The 17,446-nt window shown below is 40.7% G+C and overlaps 2 protein-coding genes across 2 annotated transcripts in view; both read right to left on the reverse strand.

The window, feature by feature from the left end:
- Positions 1-42: 42 nt before the first annotated feature.
- On the reverse strand, positions 43-7,018 carry TMEM115 (transmembrane protein 115). The gene is made up of 2 exons (XM_081936779.1): positions 5,681-7,018; positions 43-1,542 (listed from the first exon to the last, which is right to left on the reverse strand). The coding sequence occupies exons 1-2, from the start codon at positions 6,532-6,534 to the stop codon at positions 1,335-1,337; spliced, it is 1,062 nt and encodes a 353-aa protein (XP_081792905.1). The 5' UTR covers positions 6,535-7,018; the 3' UTR covers positions 43-1,334.
- Positions 7,019-12,062: 5,044 nt separating this feature from the next.
- The window catches only part of CACNA2D2 (calcium voltage-gated channel auxiliary subunit alpha2delta 2), a 677,428-nt gene continuing 672,044 nt past the window's right edge, over positions 12,063-17,446 (reverse strand). Inside the window, exon 38 of the mRNA XM_081936759.1 lies at positions 12,063-12,172. Within this exon, the coding sequence (XP_081792885.1) occupies positions 12,155-12,172 (18 nt within the window). The 3' untranslated portion in view covers positions 12,063-12,154. The remainder of the gene's footprint in view (positions 12,173-17,446) is intronic.

The raw sequence follows: 17,446 nt of genomic DNA on the forward strand, positions 1-17,446 counted from the left end.
CAAATGATGAATGATGGGAGGTTTAGAAAGCCAATCAAGAGGTACTCTTTGAAAGAACCGTTTATTGATACTGAAATCTGTGTTTTACTTCTTGGTTGACAAAAAAAAACCTTGGTCCTTTAAAAAAATTAACATTTTCATACATTCTCTTTCCATTCTTTTAAGTGCTACCTAACCCAGTTGTTCACCTTTAGTTGGCTATCAAGGCAAGAAATCTCAGAACTTGTTGCCCCACATAAAAAAATATCTCAGCCCAAAGGAAAAGAGGTTAATGATCTCACCAAACCAAAAAAAAAAAAAAAAAAGAATCAGAGAAAATAGTAGTAGTATGCAACCTACTGTGGCAAAAATTTACCCCAGTGGTGTCTTGAATACACTGGTTGACCATTAAAGACAAAAACTGCTTTATACTTTGAATAATTGTAAATGGAAGTGAAGAAAAACAAATCAAATTAATTTCCTTTTGGAGTCCTATGGAAAGTCTCAGACAATGCTTTCCTATCCAGTATTAACTGGCAATCTAGAAGCAAGCTGCAGCCTGCATCCTTTCACTTTAAAAAAATCAGCAATGACATTACTATTATTAAAAGGCTTTAACTGCTGCCTCTACAAGAGGGAACTTAACAGTTTTATTTGGCAGGGTTTAAAATTATGAAACCCATGGATACTGGAAATAAAAGTGAGTTACAAAGATCTTTTTTTGCTTATTTAATCAATATTAAATTGTTTATTTAATCAATAACTAATTCTGAAAAAAAAGAAGCCAAATAATCATTGACAACAATCACTGCCACCAAGTAAAACTGCAATCGAGGAGAATGCTGTACATTCGAAGGGGTTGTTCTGTGATATTTTCGTTGGGTTTATGTGATAATTTAGCATTTAGAACTCAAAGAACAGATTCATCAGATTGGAGAATACAAGACTCCATTAAGATTAACCGGAATTGCCATTAAAGGAACTAAACACAAGCATTGTGTTAATAGCCACAATGGCAGCTTTAGGCTGGGGCAAATTCTATAGGTCATTTTAAGGAGATGCTCCTTATTGAGCTATGCCCTCCTTCCTCCCCTGCCAGTTCTGAGAAGTTCTTAATTTCAAAACCTTTCTGAAGAGATGAAACAACCTCTCAGGTCAGTCTGACAATTCAGTTTTCACCAAAAGAGTCCTAAGACCTGGAAAAACCACAGGTGGCTCACAAATGCTGGAGGAAGTAGCCAGGAGGCATAGTGTTTTGTTCCTGCAAAACAGGGAACGCTATGAGGGAGGACAGGTGAAGGATCATTAGCAGCTCTGATATGCAGGAGCAGGCAGGAGAGGCAAATGCTTCATGGTCACAACTGAGAGGGGGCATCTTCAAAGGTAATGAGGCTGGATTCTTGGCTGGAAGCTTTTCCAACACCGGCAGAGTCCCGGCTCTTTTCAGGTAGCAAGGGAGTATCGGCCTTGGCATTTTCTTCATCTTCATCCTCCATACTGGGCCAGGCTGACTGATCTTCCACACGTTTCAATCGTTCATTCAGTGCCTTTAGAGCCAGTTGTCTACAAAATGAAAAAAATGGTACAAAGTTTAAACAGTCTATCATGCATTTCATGGAACAGGAATTTTCTAGTGTTAGTTACTGAAGAGACTAAAACCACTTTAAAGCTCTGGGGATATAAACAGCTCAAGACTAAAAACAATTCTTCCCCCATATCACATCCATCTAATGCAGGCTATGAGTGTTTTGTCACATGCACTATATAGGTTCCTCCACATTAATATCTACAGCAATATCCATTTAACATATTTTATCTATTCGTATCTTTAACTCTTCATTTCCCATTCACTGATGGCAACTATTAGTCAGGTCTCTAGTAATGTATTTGTCTTCATTCTTAACAATATGAAAATAGATTCTTTGTCTTTCAGTATAAAGTACTAACATTTAATATAGCCTTATTCAAGTTGACTCTCTCCCGATTGTAACATTTGACCTTTCTTAAGAACATAACCCCCTGGTGGAAAGAATGTTACAATAATGCAGTTACTAGTTCAGGTTGCACTTTACATACCATGTTGCTTCAAAGTATTTATAGTTTAAAGAAAATGCACTTACTAAATTATTAAAAAAATAAACAGTTCAATACTCTAACTCAAGAACAAGAGTAACAGTGTAGTAGTATAACTCTTATTTTATCGATCTATTAAAGGAATCCAGTTTATGGGCTACATGCTTCATTATATACTCTATAAAGTTTCAATCTATTCAATCTAGTATAATTATAACAAAAGTACTGATTTGTTCTATACCTAAGGGTTCTACAGCTTTTGCTAGACAATCAAGCATTCCATACTGATGTTTTCCAAAGAAAAGATCAAGTGAGAGAAAGTTTGCCCTGGTGGCCCTGCCATGCAATCTTGATTTTTCTCTCTTAAGGAAAGGACCAGAGAACATGACAAGCTTACAATTATTTGGCAGCTTTCTCCTTTTTTTGTTCTAAGGCAGAAAAGGCAACGTCCATCAGTTTGGCCCTGCATTTCTTTGGGTGTCTTTTTCTGTGCAGTTGTCCAAACTCTGCTTTCTTTCACAGTGGAATTCAGAAGACAGCAGAGACAATAATAAAGTAGTCCAGGGTGTTGTTACTGACTGAATCTACATATACCTTGCTAAAACTCTCACAAACAATCCAAACTAGACATTTTTATAGAAAATACAGTGTTAAATACCTACAAATGTTAATTTGATTGGGTTGGAGATCTACTTGTTTCTACTACCCCACAGTGTTCGAGGTTTCAGTTGAAGAACATTCTTGGCCACATTTGTGCTTAGTGATCTTGTTATCATGTTACAAGTACATAAAATAATTCAAATGGTAAAAAAAATCACCATAGTAATTCCCTTCATCATAAAAGGAATGACTAAATTGCTCCCATTTGCAAGTATTAGTTTGTGATTCACAAGTACAAAGTATTCAGAATATATTGTTTTAAAAAAACACAATAGAATAGAGGAGAAAACTTTAAAAAAAATTAAAACAAAAAATAACTCATTGTGCGCTGAATATATTTGCTTTTAACTGAAATTTCTCTTTGAGTAAGTAGTTCCTCTTTTTTCCTTTATGACACAGGAGCAAGTACTCCAACCCTGTAATTATTTATTCTGCATTTGTATTCAGACTGTTCAGAAACCACAGTAACAGCAGAAAGCATTTATACTACAGGCATAGGAGAATATGAGCTGAAATATCTAAACTAAACCGATCAAATAGTTATGCAAGACAGCTCAGAAGTGCCTGCAAAGGCAATTCACTGAACACACATCTACAAAAGACACATTTTATAACTTTTAAAAACAGATATGATGATAGTTTAGCCTTATAAATAAAAATTGAAACACTGAGCTTCGCTTTACTTAATTACATTTCCTACCTAGGATATGTAATGTTTAATACTGTTAATACAATAAAACTACTGTGTTTCTCCAGACAGCCCACCTTGAAAAGAAGCCCTATCACGTTTTTGAGCGCATGTGATCAAATTAAGCCCCACCCACAAAATTAGCCCTAATTAAGACCCCGCCCACCCTGGGGTGCAGGGGGCGGGTGAGGCAGAAAGGTAAAAAATAAGCTAGGGTGGGGATAGGTGTGTGTGGAGCTGCCCTACTTACCAGGCCCTGCATCACCTTCTGCGGCCTCTACTGCGCCCACTTGCCACCACTTGCATGTATTGCCCCAGCCTCTGTTTCACCTTCAGATGCCTACCGGAAGGCATCTGAAGGCAAAACGGAGGCCGGGCTGATGCGTGAGAGTGGCAGCAAGCGGGTGGAGAAATGAGCCAGCAGCAGGTTCTTGCTGGGCGGGGTGGTCGGTGCCACCACCGCAAGGTGAATCAATAATTAGAACCCTCCAAAAAGAAGGCCTAACTCTTTTTTCTGGAGTCAAAAGAAAATAAGACCCGGCCTTCTTTTTGGAGAAACACGGTATTAACTACTCTTCAAACTGATTCTGTCTTGTTTTGCTCCACTAAATTCATATTAACTTCACAACACAATAATTTAAAGTAATGTTTTCTTTGATACAATTAACCTGCTGAGATGAAAAACAGTATAACGTACAATAGTTACTTAAACTTTTGAACAACATCAGTGGGCCGTGCGTGTCACACCCCTGCTTTAGATGTACAGATAGTTGACTTATGACCAAATTGAGCACAAAATTTCTGTTGCTAAGATAGTTAAGACAGTTTTGCTCAATTTTACAACCTTTCTTGTCACAGTTGTTAAGTGAATCATGCAGTTGTTAAGTCAGTAACACAGTTAAGTGAATCTGGCTTTCCTATTGACTTTGTCAGATCGCAAAAGGGGATCACATGACCCAGGACATTGCAACTGTCATAAATACATGCCTGTTGCCAAGTACCTTGATCACATGATCAAGGGGATGCTGCAACGAACATGTGAAAAACAGTCATAATTCATTTTTTTCAGTGCCATTGTAACTTTGAATGGTTGCTAAATGAATGTTTGTAAGTTTAAGATTACCTGTGTACCAGAAGTCTAATATGTATTGTGATTTTCCAAGTCTACAATTCCCTCTACCGACTATAAATTGCAAAATAATGTCCCTTTGGCTCTTTTACACATTTTTTGGTGAATGTCATACTTAAGACAAAAAAGGCCTACGTTTGATATCTAAACTGTTCCAAGTTTAAACTCTACACATTGCATATATAGCTAGGGTGTGTTCATGTACTTGTGTGAAGTTCCCAGTTAATTCAATGGATCATTTTTTAAAGTGTTTAGACATACTTTTTATGGAAAAAGCAAACAATGTACAGGCAACCATTTTATTTCATACACACAATTATATTGAATTTTCTTAGTAGTATTATAGAAGTAGCTTACAAATGCTTTATTCTGAAATAGTTTTTTTTATTTTCAAATCTAATCCTTTGCCAGTTTAAATTTGTACTGTTGGTACTGTTAATAAACTGCAGATTCCATTGGCAAATTTTAAGTACAGTGCTGTAAATACTAATAACAAACTCACTGCATAGTATTCGATTCTGCTGACTACTGTGAGGATTACCTTTATATAAATATATAACCCCATAAATATATGGGTCAAATAAATATGCAAAGCCTGAAAAAGAATTATTTAAATCTATGTTTAAAAATAAACTTTCTTACAACTCACTTTTCCTAGCGTTGGCAATAATGACAATAGAAAGTCTAAAGAAGTAAGCTGGAGGCCTCATTAAAAGAATTCAGCTGGATTCACAGTTCTCTTGAATCTCAACTATAACTTCTTGTTCTGGTTTAAATATTCTCTCTCTCTCCTTTGCTGCAAAGAAAAGGAATTGTTTTAAAATGCACAGGAACAGGAGAGATATTGTTTTCACTCTTACTTTTTGCTCTGCGCCTGCATCAATTTGAAAGGGTATTGGTATCTTTGATAGAATATTCTGAGGACAGAGGTCTCAGTAGTGGTCAAACAAACAAGAAAGCTCAATAAATCAAAGGTATATTTTTTTTCTCAAATACAGAAGACACATAACTAAAAAAGTTCAATTTAAAAAGGGACTATTTTCAATAGTTTTATCTTGGAAAATTAGCCATAGTTCATTTAGTTCCTCCCTTTTCCTTTCCGACACAGATCACATAAAAGTTGAACCTAGATATAGTTTAAGGAAAATTACCTCCTTCGTTCAGCATCCTGAGGATCTGTTCCAGGCAAGCTGATAGTAATAGAAGAAGGGGCTCCAACATCATAACGTTTCACTGTTTTCCGGCAGACTCTCACTTTCACTAAGATGGTGTGCACAAGATTGGCCAGCAAACCAACCACAGGCTGTAGGATCTCAGGGAAGAATGTGGCAAATGCAAAATGGTCTGACATATCGCCACGCCCTCGGCTATGCCTCTGGTAAAAACGCAGGTATATCCAACTGGAAAGGACCCCAAAACCATAAGAAGCCAAAATGTTGCTTTCAATAAGAGTGGTCAGTCTCAAAACCGAAAGAATGAGAAGCAAGAGCATGGGAACCACCTTCATTCGTACCTGAGGTATCTTTAAGACAGTACTGTCCCCCATGGTTTGCTTGAGGGCCACTAAGACCCCGCCAAGGAAACCCAGCATCCCATAAATGCGAACAGAAAACAAGTAAGGCAGACTGAACGTCGCCATGTAAGTAAGAAGATAAGCAAAGGCCCCCAAAAGCCCAACTGAAATATTCACCACGGCAAAGAAGATCAAAAGTTCCAGGGCACCCCAGAGTGGCTCCAGCAACCTTCCTGCCACCACTATAGTGGCCAGGCTTACACCCACATCCCAAATATGCTTTTCCACCAGGCTGTGGGTTGCCAGCGTCCATATCCAAAAGTTGGGTGGGAAGAGATATCCGGGGGTAACCCCAAGTCCAAAGACCGTGTCTACAGCAAATGAGAGAAGATAGAGCAAAATGACAATGGCACATATAGATTTCACGACTACACTGGTGCTGGCTAACACAGCCAGGAAATGCTGTCGTGCTACCGGCAGGTATCTGTTCATGTTTCCCTTCGAAACCGCCGCCCCACGAGTCCAGAGAATTTGATCCGAGTCTGGCTTAGGGGTGAAGATCCGGTGGCCCGGAAGCCTTCCTCTTTTCTCAGCGCAAACGGCCTCTCCGCTCCGTCATCTTTTTCCACCTCGCCCCCAAACGGAGTCGGGAGTCCGGTTCGAAATGGACGGCATCCGCTCCCCGGCACCCACAGCTTTCCCTCGCTTCTGGAGCCACGGAGCCCCTTTCTCCGCAGCACCTTCACGACCTCGTCCCACCGAAAGAGACCAGCACAGCCGAAGCGGTTCCTCGGGGAGAGAAGCTGGCCTTTTAGCGCCTATCAGACGGCGAAGGCTCGACTGGGCCGTTTTGCAGGAGGAGAAGGAGGAGGAGGAGGCGCTCGCAGCCCCATTCAGCCCGACGGCAGGGGCGGAAGGTTGCCAAGGAAGGCCTCGCTTCGGCCTCCCTTCGCCGGAAGCTGAGATCTCCCCCACCTGCCGAGTCGCGCTCTCTCTCCAGGCCGACGCCCGGCGGCCCCGCCCCACGGCGGCACGCTCGCTGCGTCCCTCCTGCTGCCGCCTCTTCTTCCTCCAGGTCGGCCTCACTCTCGCTCCCTCCGCCCGCACTCCAACGCTAACAAACGGTAGGGCTTGCGCACGCGTGATTGGTCGGCGAGCTGTCCGGGTGCATGACGGGAAATGGAAGCTCACCTATTGCGCAAGGATGATTCCGGCATGCACTGGGACCCAAATTCTCGCGCGGAAGAAGGGTGTCGATGGGGTGGAAGGAGGGGAAGGTCCCCCCCCTCCGCGATGAAGCAGTCAGTCGTGCTGTCTTGTAACAGTTTCCCTTGGACTCCTATTTAAGTCCAAGTGGAATTGATTTCCATGAGCGAATTTTAGGGAAGGGTGGTTTATGAAGGAATTAGGCAGCGCTGCTCTGGGCAAGTTCAAGCGCTTTTTTTTCTCTTTCCTTTTTTAAAAAAAGTGTTTCCAAACTTTGTTTGGGCTTCAACTCCCATTGTATTGTATAACCAGTATGGCCATTGATGATAATTCTTTCTTTAAATATATATTTTATTGAAGACAGTGCCATGTCAGGGTAACAATTACAAATAAAGCAAAGCCAAAGAAAAATTAATAGTAAATCTTAACATACTATCAAAAAAAAAAAAGAAAAAAAAGAAAAAGGTTTAATTAGATTTCAACTTACATTAGCCCATTTACAATTTTTCCAAATTATATCCATAGTTTTATAATTGATGATAATATTATGAGTTGAAATTCACCTGCCTAGAAATCGCCAAGCTGGGAAATGCTGATTACATGTAAAGGAACATAATGAGTAATTTTTAGCAAGAAACCATCAGTATAGGCGGATGTATGGCATATCCTCTTAGGATACTTGTATCTCTTAAGAACAGCTGGAAATGTCTAATTTAGAGAGTGTGCCACAGACTGCTAGACGGATCTGGCTGAGAGAGAATGTCACAAAGTCACCCAGCAGTGAAGCAGCTTTCATGTCTTATGAAGAACTAAAACAGCCTCCCAGTTTCTGCATGGAGGCAAGGTGGTAAGTGTTTGAGGGAGTGACTATGTCTGTTAATGATGCCCAAATAGGTTATTTTAGAATCAGTCATCTGATTCTCATCTGCACCCAGTAGTTCGCTGTAAGAAAAAAATGGAGGGGAACTAGATATCAAGGCCATTCTCTTTCATATTTCGTAATGAAATGTGTCATAAGATATGTTCCAAATATTCCAGAAGTAGCTACAGTTATGATGATGAAATAATCTCCCCTGCTAGTTTGCATAATGGCTATTGAGAAGTTGGCTGAGCAGTGCAGAATGGAATACAGAGATCTTACATTTCTTAAATTGCTCCATTCTGTATCTTTGGCCTAGCCTTTAGTTATCAAGTTGCTTGTTAGAAAGATTGGCTTTGTACTCATCAAAGAGATTTAAAAAATTCAATCTCTGGATTGTTGTCAGAGCATCCAAAACATGAAACTTGGTATTTATTTTTTCACAAACACAACATTGCCTGTCTGGCCCTCTAACTATTACATTGATATGGCCCAATAACTTTTTTCTACCTGAGATAACAGCTTACAGTTATCCCTAAGTGTTTTAGTGTTCAGGTAATGTATTCCCTCTCCTGCTACTTTCCCCCCTTAAGATAGAGGTCCCGAAACCTGGGCCGTGACCCATTACTAGGCCATGGCTTATTCGGAATTCAGCCGTGCAAGTGGCTGGCTGAAGCGTGCGTGCACAGCTCAACTTGCATGATTGGCCAAGTTAGAATCTGCCAAACTCCCACTGGCCTTTTAAAGTTGTTGTGGGCAAGCTCCTTGCTCCAGTGACTGGGTGCTGTAACGCTTGAAAGGGGCCATCTTAACAGAAGCCTAATAACATGAGTTTAATGCTCTTTTGAAAGAGTGATAGTTGTGTGCCACACAGAAAGTTTATTTAAACTGGGAAAGAGCCAATCTCCACCAGTTGCATATTGTGTTACCATTGAGCCCATTACATATTTTTTTCTTCTGCTGTTAATGTTTTTTCATGGCCATATATTTTACTTCTTATTTTTTATTATGAAAAGCATTAGCTTGGGTGTGAGTATTACAACAATGACTCTCTGCAGTTTCCATAGTTATTTGTGCAAGGCTGTATGGTTACTTATGTCCCCTTAGTGCGTAGGCTTCTGATGTTAGCAGTGATGATGACGGTTATTATTACAAGTAATCAAGCACAATTGTTGTCCCTAAATTCAGATCTCAGCCTGGTGCCAAAGACGATGAAGACAACCAGACATAAAGTTATTTTCCTTTCATTGAAGTGCTTCAGCAAAAGGGGTCCCAGCTAGCAAAATGGCAGGACCTCAAACAAAGGATTCATCCAGTTTTTTATGCATTTTTCAGCATGAGATAAAGAAGTATTGTCTATACTATAGACTCTATCTATAGCAACAAGTTGCTAGCCAATTCAAGAGCAATTTAGTCAACTTTATACATTTTTCTCTTGTATTGGCTCCCAAAAGTAAATCATCCACATATTGTAAAGCTGAATATTCCTTGACCCATGATGGCTTGTAAAGGTCCTTAGGCATTGGCCAAAGATGGTAGGACTGTTTTTTTAAATCATTGTGGTAGTCTGGTCTATGTACATTGTATGGGGGACACCTGAAATTGGGTCTTACCATTCAAAAGCAAAAAATGGCTGGCTGTCTTCTGGCAACGGGATGCAGAAGGCATCCTTCAAATCCAATACTGTGAACCACTTATCTTTTGGGTTAATTTGTGCCCAGAAGGTATACAGGTTGGATACTACCACATGGAGGATAAGGGTATTCTTATATACCCCTCTCAAATCCTGGACAAAACAAAATGACCCATCTGGTTTCTTAATGGGTACCACTGGGGTGTTCCAAGGTGAAAATGATTGGGTCATAAGCCCCCATTCTAAGAGGTTTTCCATTATAGGCTGAAGACTTGCTTTGGTTCCCATTTGATATTATATTGCCTTTTATTGGTCACTTGTTCTCCCAGAGCTAAAGTGACTGTGCCTGGTTCAACAAAAACTGCCTTTCCTGGTTATCCTGCTGTCCAAATCCAAGGTTTTACAATGTGTTTTATTTCTGGTGGGAATAAGGGAAATTTCTTCTTTGATTACTAAAGTAGTTGCCCTCCATACTTCTTCTTAAAGTATTTTCATGTTTATCTTCCACCATTCACATGTTATGGCTACCCGTAGTTTACTGAGGATGTCCCTACCTAATAGTGGGATTAGGTATTCTTGCAAATACAAAAACTGGTGAGTTAATACAGTATGCCCCATCTTATATTCTAAAGGTTGCAAAAATGGGGCTGACAAGACTTTTGATGATGCCTCCACATTGGGTATCTCATCTATAATTTGATTTATTAATCTAAGCAGTAGTAAGCTATAGCTCCCCGCCCCTGGAGCTTCCTCTTCTGCCCGCATGCCGTTGCCACTGGGCATTCATTCTTTCAGTGTCCTTCCCCCTAGTGTTTCTGAACGAGGCTGAAACTACAAATGTTGCAGCACTATGGTAGTTGTTCACCCTTACGAACAATTCTAGAGGCTCTGCAATGTTTATCCTGTATGTTCGCGTCTGAAATGGAGCTTCTGATGGGCACATCTGCTCCTCAGAAGTCCCATTCGGCCATCCAGAGGCCTTGCCCAGAACCTTGCCGTCAGAAATGGAGCTCCAAGGGGGAAGATGTTTACCTCAGAAGCCCTGTTTGGCCAGCCAGAGGCCTCTTTCGGCTCATTGCAAGCCAAAATAGAGCCTCTGGGGGCCGGAACTGGCCTTCCAAGGCTCAGTTCAGCCCTCCATTGGCCTCCCATGGGCAAAAGGCAGGAGTGATCTCATTCAAGTTACGAGATTCACTCCCGCGAATCCTCAGGTTATGAATGGAACGGTCAGGCACCATAACATTCTTAACTCGAGGGCTAGCTGTAGTTTCCATCCATGTTTCTTGTCCTGTCCGCTGGTGCTTTGAACAATAAATTGAACCCCCTCTTCTTTGTGACAACCTTTAACTACCCTGACATCAACTGGGAAACAAACTCTGCACCAAGTGGAAGATCCAACAGGTTCCTAACAAACCTAGCAGACAACTTTGTTTCCCAAAAAGTAGAGAAGGGAACAAGGGGATCAGCCATATTGGATTTAATTCTCACTAACAGAGAGGAAACGATAGAAGGTGTTGAAGCCACAGGAACCCTGGGGGCAAGTGACCATGCAATATTGGAATTCAACATTATGCAAACACAAGTAGTAGAACAAAGTCAAACTAGAGTCTTGGACTTTAAGAAAGCTAATTTCAATAAACTTAGAGCTTGGGAAAAATTCCATGGATGAGAATCCTCAAAGGGAAAACAACTCAAGAAACTTGGAAAATTTTGAAAAATGAGATTACAAAAACCCAGTCTAGCACAATACCAATGAAGAAGAAAAATAACAGCTCCCAAAAGAAACCAGCATGGCTGCATAAAGAACTATCTGACAAATTGAAAGACAAAAAAGATAAGTATAAAAAGTGGAAAGGGGGGGACATAACTAAGGCAGAATATCAGCAAATAGCCTGAACCTGTAAAGATGAAGTGAAGAAAGGTAAGGCTCACAATGAAGAAAGGCTTGCCACAAAAGTAAAAAATAACAAAAAAAGCTTTTTCCAACATGTTAAAAACAAGAAAAAAGTTAAGGAAACAACTGGTCCATTGCTGGGAGAAAGTGGCAAGAAGGTGGCAAGCAACAGGGAGAAAGCAGAACTATTTAACTCATTTTTTGCATCTGTTTTTACACAAAGGGACAAAACAGTCCAACCTATCAAAAACAGCACCACAAAAATCAGATTAGGAACATGTTGAAATAGGGAAGAAAATGTTAAGTGAGCACCTGTCTACCCTAGACGAGTTCAAATCACCAGGACTGGAGGGTTCTGAAGGAACTAGCAGACGATATCTCAGAACCACTGAACTATATCTTTCAGAGATCCTGGAGTACCGGGGAACTGCCAGAGGACTGGAAAAGAGCTGATGTGGTTCCCATCTTCAAAAAAGGGAAGAAAACAGATCCAGGAAACTACAGACCTATCAGCCTGACCTCAATACCAGGAAAGATTCTGGAAAAGATAATCAAGCAATGAATTAGCAAACACCTAGAAGTAAGCAAAGTAATAGCCAAAAGCCAACATGGTTTGTCAAAAACAGATCATGCCAGACTAATCTTATTGCATTCTTTGACAAAGTGACAAAATTAGTGGACCAGAGGAAAGCCGTCGATATAATTTACTTGGACTTCAGTAAGGCATTTAATAAGTCCCTTTTTGGGAGAGGGGGCGGTCTAGAAATCCAAGAAATAAAATAAATAAATAAAATAAATAAGGTAGACCATAACCTACTACTAGATAAAGTAGAAGAATGTGGGTTAGACAGCATCACCACCAGATGGATTCGTAACTGGCTGACCAACCGCACTCAACATGTAGTCCTCAATGGAACTGCATCTACATGGAGGGAAGTATGCAGTGGAATACCCAAAGGCTCTGTTTTAGGCCCAGTACTCTTCAACATCTTCATCAATGATTTGGATGAGGGAACTCATCAAATTTGCAGATGACACCAAGCTGGCAGGAATAGCCAACACTCCAGAAGATAGGCTTAAGATACAGAAGGATCTTGACAAACTTGAACATTGGGCACTATCTAATAAAATGAAATTCAATGATGAAAAGAGTAAGGTTCTACATTTAGGCAAGAAAAATGAAATGCACAGGTACAGTATAGGTGGTACCTTGCTCAATAGTAGTAACTGTGAGAGGGATCTTGGAGTCCTAGTGGACAACCATTTAAATATGAGCCAGCAGTGTGCAGCAGCTGCCAAAAAAGCCAACACAGTTCTAGGCTGCATCAACAGAGGGATAGAATCAAGATCACGTGAAGTGTTAATACCACTTTATAATGCCTTGGTAAGGCCACACTTGGAATACTGCATTCAGTTCTGGTCGCCACGATGTAGAAAAGATGTGGAGACTCTAGAAAGAGTGCAGAGAAGAGCAACAAAGATGATTAGGGGACTGGAGACTAAAACATATGAAGAACGGTTGCAGGAACTGCGTATGTCTAGTTTAATGAAAAGAAGGACTAGGGGAGACATGATAGCAGTGTTCCAATATCTCAGGGGTTGCCACAAAGAAGAGGGAGTCAAACTATTCTCCGAAGCACCTGAGGGCAGAACAAGAAGCAATGGGTGGAAACTAATCGAGGAGAGAACTGAGGAGAAATTTCCTGACAGTTAGAACAATTAATCAGAGGAACAGCTTGCCTCCAGAAGTTGTGAATGCCCCAACACTGGAAGTCTTTAAGAAGATGTTGGATAGCCATTTGTCTGAAATGATATAGGGTTTCCTGCCTAGGCAGGGGGTTGGACTAGAAGACCTCCAAGGTCCCTTCTAACTCTGCTATTGTATTGTATTGTATTCTCTAGAATGGTGCGGCTGACGTATGCAGAAGTACACAGTCTTGGTCACTGATTGGGAATTTATGTTAGACTATTCATATACCTGTCAGCCACTCTCACCCTCTGTTGGCCATTTGTGCCCTCAGTTGAATCTAGGCATGGTAGATCCCAGACGAACCCCCAGATTGTTGTCCCTAAATTTGGGTCTGAGCCTGGGACCAAAGCCAATGAAGATGACCAAACATAAGGTGCAGAGTTAATTTCTTTTTATTGAAAAGCTTCAGCAAAAGAGGTCCCAGCTAGCAAAATGCCAGGATCTCGAACAAAGGATTGACCAAGGTTTTTATACGTTTTTCAGCGTGAGATCAAGAAGTATTGCCTAATAGGCACTCTAGGAGTTATCTAAAAGGCACTCTATTGGCTCAGTTTCAACTCTATACCTTAGCTCTATGCCTATGATGATATACGAGACAGTCGGTTCTCATTATCTGCCTTTAATCAATCAGTGTTTAGGTAGGCTTTGCATGTACACGCTACCCTTTTTTCCTGTGAGTGCATGTCATAACCTAGCATTGTCACAACAGCTGACTCACCACAATTGAATGCATCTTCTGCTCTAATGTGCTTTTTCTTCACAGCCATCTATCTGTTTCACCATCCTCTTGCAGCCCCAGTCAGAGACAAAACTCATTTGTTATTTATCACTATCTTGTACTATTTTTACCTCTCAGCCAGCCTATTTTTGAACGCTGATTTTTGCAGATGAATAGTTCATAGAACTATAAAACTAGAAATCGCCTGAAAGACAATTTGAAGGTGAAGAAGAGGGGTTATGCCAATCACTTGGAGAACTCTTTGCTTTATCCTTCTTGTCAGCCAGACTATTTCCGAACCCAGATTTCGAAGACATTCAGAAGAGTGCTTTCTTATTGAAAAATAGCTTCACTGACTGGCAACAGTGGAGAAGAAGGGGTTTTAAAGCGCATTGGGAAGGTTCCTTCTAGTGTAAAGCTTTAGCATTTGCCACCTATTAAGTCAAGCAGTCTGAAAGATGGCAAACCCCACGATTTTTAGCACCCATTCAAACTTGCACCATCTGCTGGCAAATAGTATTTAGCTTCAGTTGTTATAGTAAAAAATGATTAATGATACCGTATGCTTGTTCAGATTTTGGAAAGATAATATTCTAAGCAGAAATCAGCAGTCCTGTAGTTCTGTAAAAATAGTGTAGCGTAAATTTTTGTTTGGGTTCTACCCCATGACTCAAAGTGCTTTTTCAGAGTGAAAAGCACTTTGAGGTCGAGAGTTTGACAGCCCTGCTCTAGAGGGATTCTATTCCAGACTGCAGGCAACAGAGAAGATGTGCTTAGCAAATGTCATCAAATGGCATTTTTTAATAGATAAAATACAATGTATGCTCATCCTGTCAAATCTTAACTGAATCAGAATCAGAATAGAGCTGGAAGGAACCTTGGAGGTCTTCTAGTCCAACTCCTGCTCCAGCAGGAAATCCTATACCTTTTCAAACAAATGACTGTCCAGTCTCTTCTTAAAAGCCTCCAATGATGAAGCACCCACAATGTCTGAAGGCAAGCGGGAGGGACAGAAATAATGGGAGCCGGGTAATGCTTCATGTAACCAAGCCTTATGCCATGAAAGGTGGTAACCATTTAAAGGTGGTAATTCAGCATCTGGGCCTTCACCAACCCAGGAGTGACATGGATCTAAAACACAGGATCAGGCTAGCAGCCTAAAGACCCATGCACTTTCTCATGTTACAAGATGGAATCATGCTTTGGTCAACTCAGCCAAGGCATGCCCCGTTCAAGCCTAACTCAGAGGAATCTGAGCAACTTTGTCCACCAGATGCCAGAATAATTGTCAGAAGAGCCCGGCAGAGACATTTGTGACCTGTCAATTTAACCATGCTGTTGGCTAGCTAATTATCTTTATTCTCTCTTGTTGTGACCGGCAATGGCTTTGACAAATGCTTAAATACTGAATTTATATATTAGGACATAGCTCATACATTGTTTGAATGCCAATTGTACGAGAGAGAGAGAGAGAGAGAGAGAGAGAGAGAGAGAGAGAGAGAGAGAGAGATTAATCTCTTGGGTCATACATTAGACTAGTGATGGTTAACCTTTTGGGCATTGAGTGCCAAAACTGAGGCGCGTGCCAGAACCCAGAAGAGAGCAGCTGGCTGGTGCACATGCGCATGATGGAACCCAGAAGAGCAGCTGGCAACAACATGCATGCCCACAGAGAGGGTTCTGCATGCCACCTCTGGTACATGTGCCATAGGTTTGCCATCATGACATTAGACAAACAGCCTATTGAGATCAATTCATTAAAATGCCATATTTTGTGTGCGGCCAGAACCCAAAAATTACAAACAACACAGACCCTTGTATGAACAAAACAGTGCAATTGAGAACTACATGGTAGATCTTTATTGGGGTAAATTGTGGTGGGGACACAGAAATATGATTTATTATTCTTTTTAGTTCTGCCTTTTACTCTGTTTTATTACACATGGTCTTATCATTGTTCTGTATTTTATATTCTGGCATGCCCTAGTTGCTAATCAACTAAAGTATTATTACAATATTAAAGAATAGGCATTAGGGAGAACAGCAGAGAAAAAAGTCACATTCTTCACCATGCAATCTCCTCAGTCCTTTCTATTGGTCAGCTGCTGCTCCTGCTCAGGTTGACCAGATTTTAGAGCCTTTGATATTTTTAAATTCAAGAGTGCTTTTTTAATGGTATCTCTATGACCCTTAACTAAGGAAGTATTTAGATCCTAGTTAATCCCACAGCTATTTGGCACAGAACTATTGGTTCTTCCGACTGTCTAATCATCAGAACACAATCCTGATTTAAAGTGGTATGCCATAGTATAGGCAAGGGAGAGCATAGAGTGCAAATGACATTCTTTTAGCAAGTGGTATCAAACTTTGCACCTTGATGCTAACCATATCGGGTACATTTTGTTTTTAGCTTGGGCTTGACATTTTCTAACTAATGGTTTGCTTGCAGGAGGATTAATCCTGTCCCCCACAAATAGTGTTGCCTTTGTTTCTTAAGGAAGCTGGATTTTTGTATGAATGGAGTAAATAGTTGCATTTTTGAAGCTTAGCATCAATACCTGTTTGGGCTATTGATTACAGTTGGCATTTTGATCAGGCCCAATTCATGGCAAAGCACTGAAGTAATAAATGGCAGCCCAACCTTAACCTCCATTCAACTTGTTTGTTTTGTAAGAATGCTAATGAGTCTCAATTGTGGGCCATAGACATTCTGGGGAGCAGACATGAGGCTGACCCTCCAATCTCCTATTTGAAAAACATTAGCTTTTTTAAAATCCAGGGATCAAGGACACTAGAGCAGGGGTGTCCAAACTTGGGAACTTTAAGACTTGTGGACTTCAACTCCCAGAATTCCCCAGCCAGCCATGCTGGGCACCCCTGCACTAGAGGTACAGTGACATAGACAATAAAACTGAGCGCTATGTTTTGGGTGTTAAGTGCATCTTGCAAAGTACTTGGGGGAAAAAAATGGCAGCCACATATAATACAGGTATCCTCAACTTACAACAGCTTGTTTAGTGACTGTTCAAAGTTACAAAGGCACTGAAAAAAGTTGTGACCATTTTTCACACTTCTGACCACGGTGGCATCCCCACGGTCACGTGGTGAAAATTCAGATGCTTGGCAACCGATTCGTATTTATGATGTTTGCAGCGAGGGATCATGGGAATCACCTTTTGTGACCTTCTGACAAGCAAAGTCAATAGGGAAGCTAGATTCACTTAACCGTGTTACTGATACTAATAGTGCAGTGATTCACTTAACAAACGTGGCAAGAAAAGTTGCAAAATGGGACAAAACTCTTTTTAAAAAATGTCTCAGCAACAGAAATTCTGGGCTCAATT

This window comes from Natrix helvetica, assembly GCF_964273705.1.
Source record: "Natrix helvetica genome assembly, chromosome: 1".
Taxonomy (NCBI): Eukaryota; Metazoa; Chordata; class Lepidosauria; order Squamata; family Natricidae; genus Natrix; species Natrix helvetica.

Bases quoted from the DNA above. Each gene is read 5' to 3' on its own strand.
- TMEM115 (XM_081936779.1), bottom strand. From the start codon at position 6,534: ATGAACAGATACCTGCCGGTAGCACGACAGCATTTCCTGGCTGTGTTA. The intron at 1,543-5,680 runs GTAATTTTCCTT...TTCATTTTGTAG, and splicing joins CAGGATGCTGAACGAAGGAG to ACAACTGGCTCTAAAGGCAC.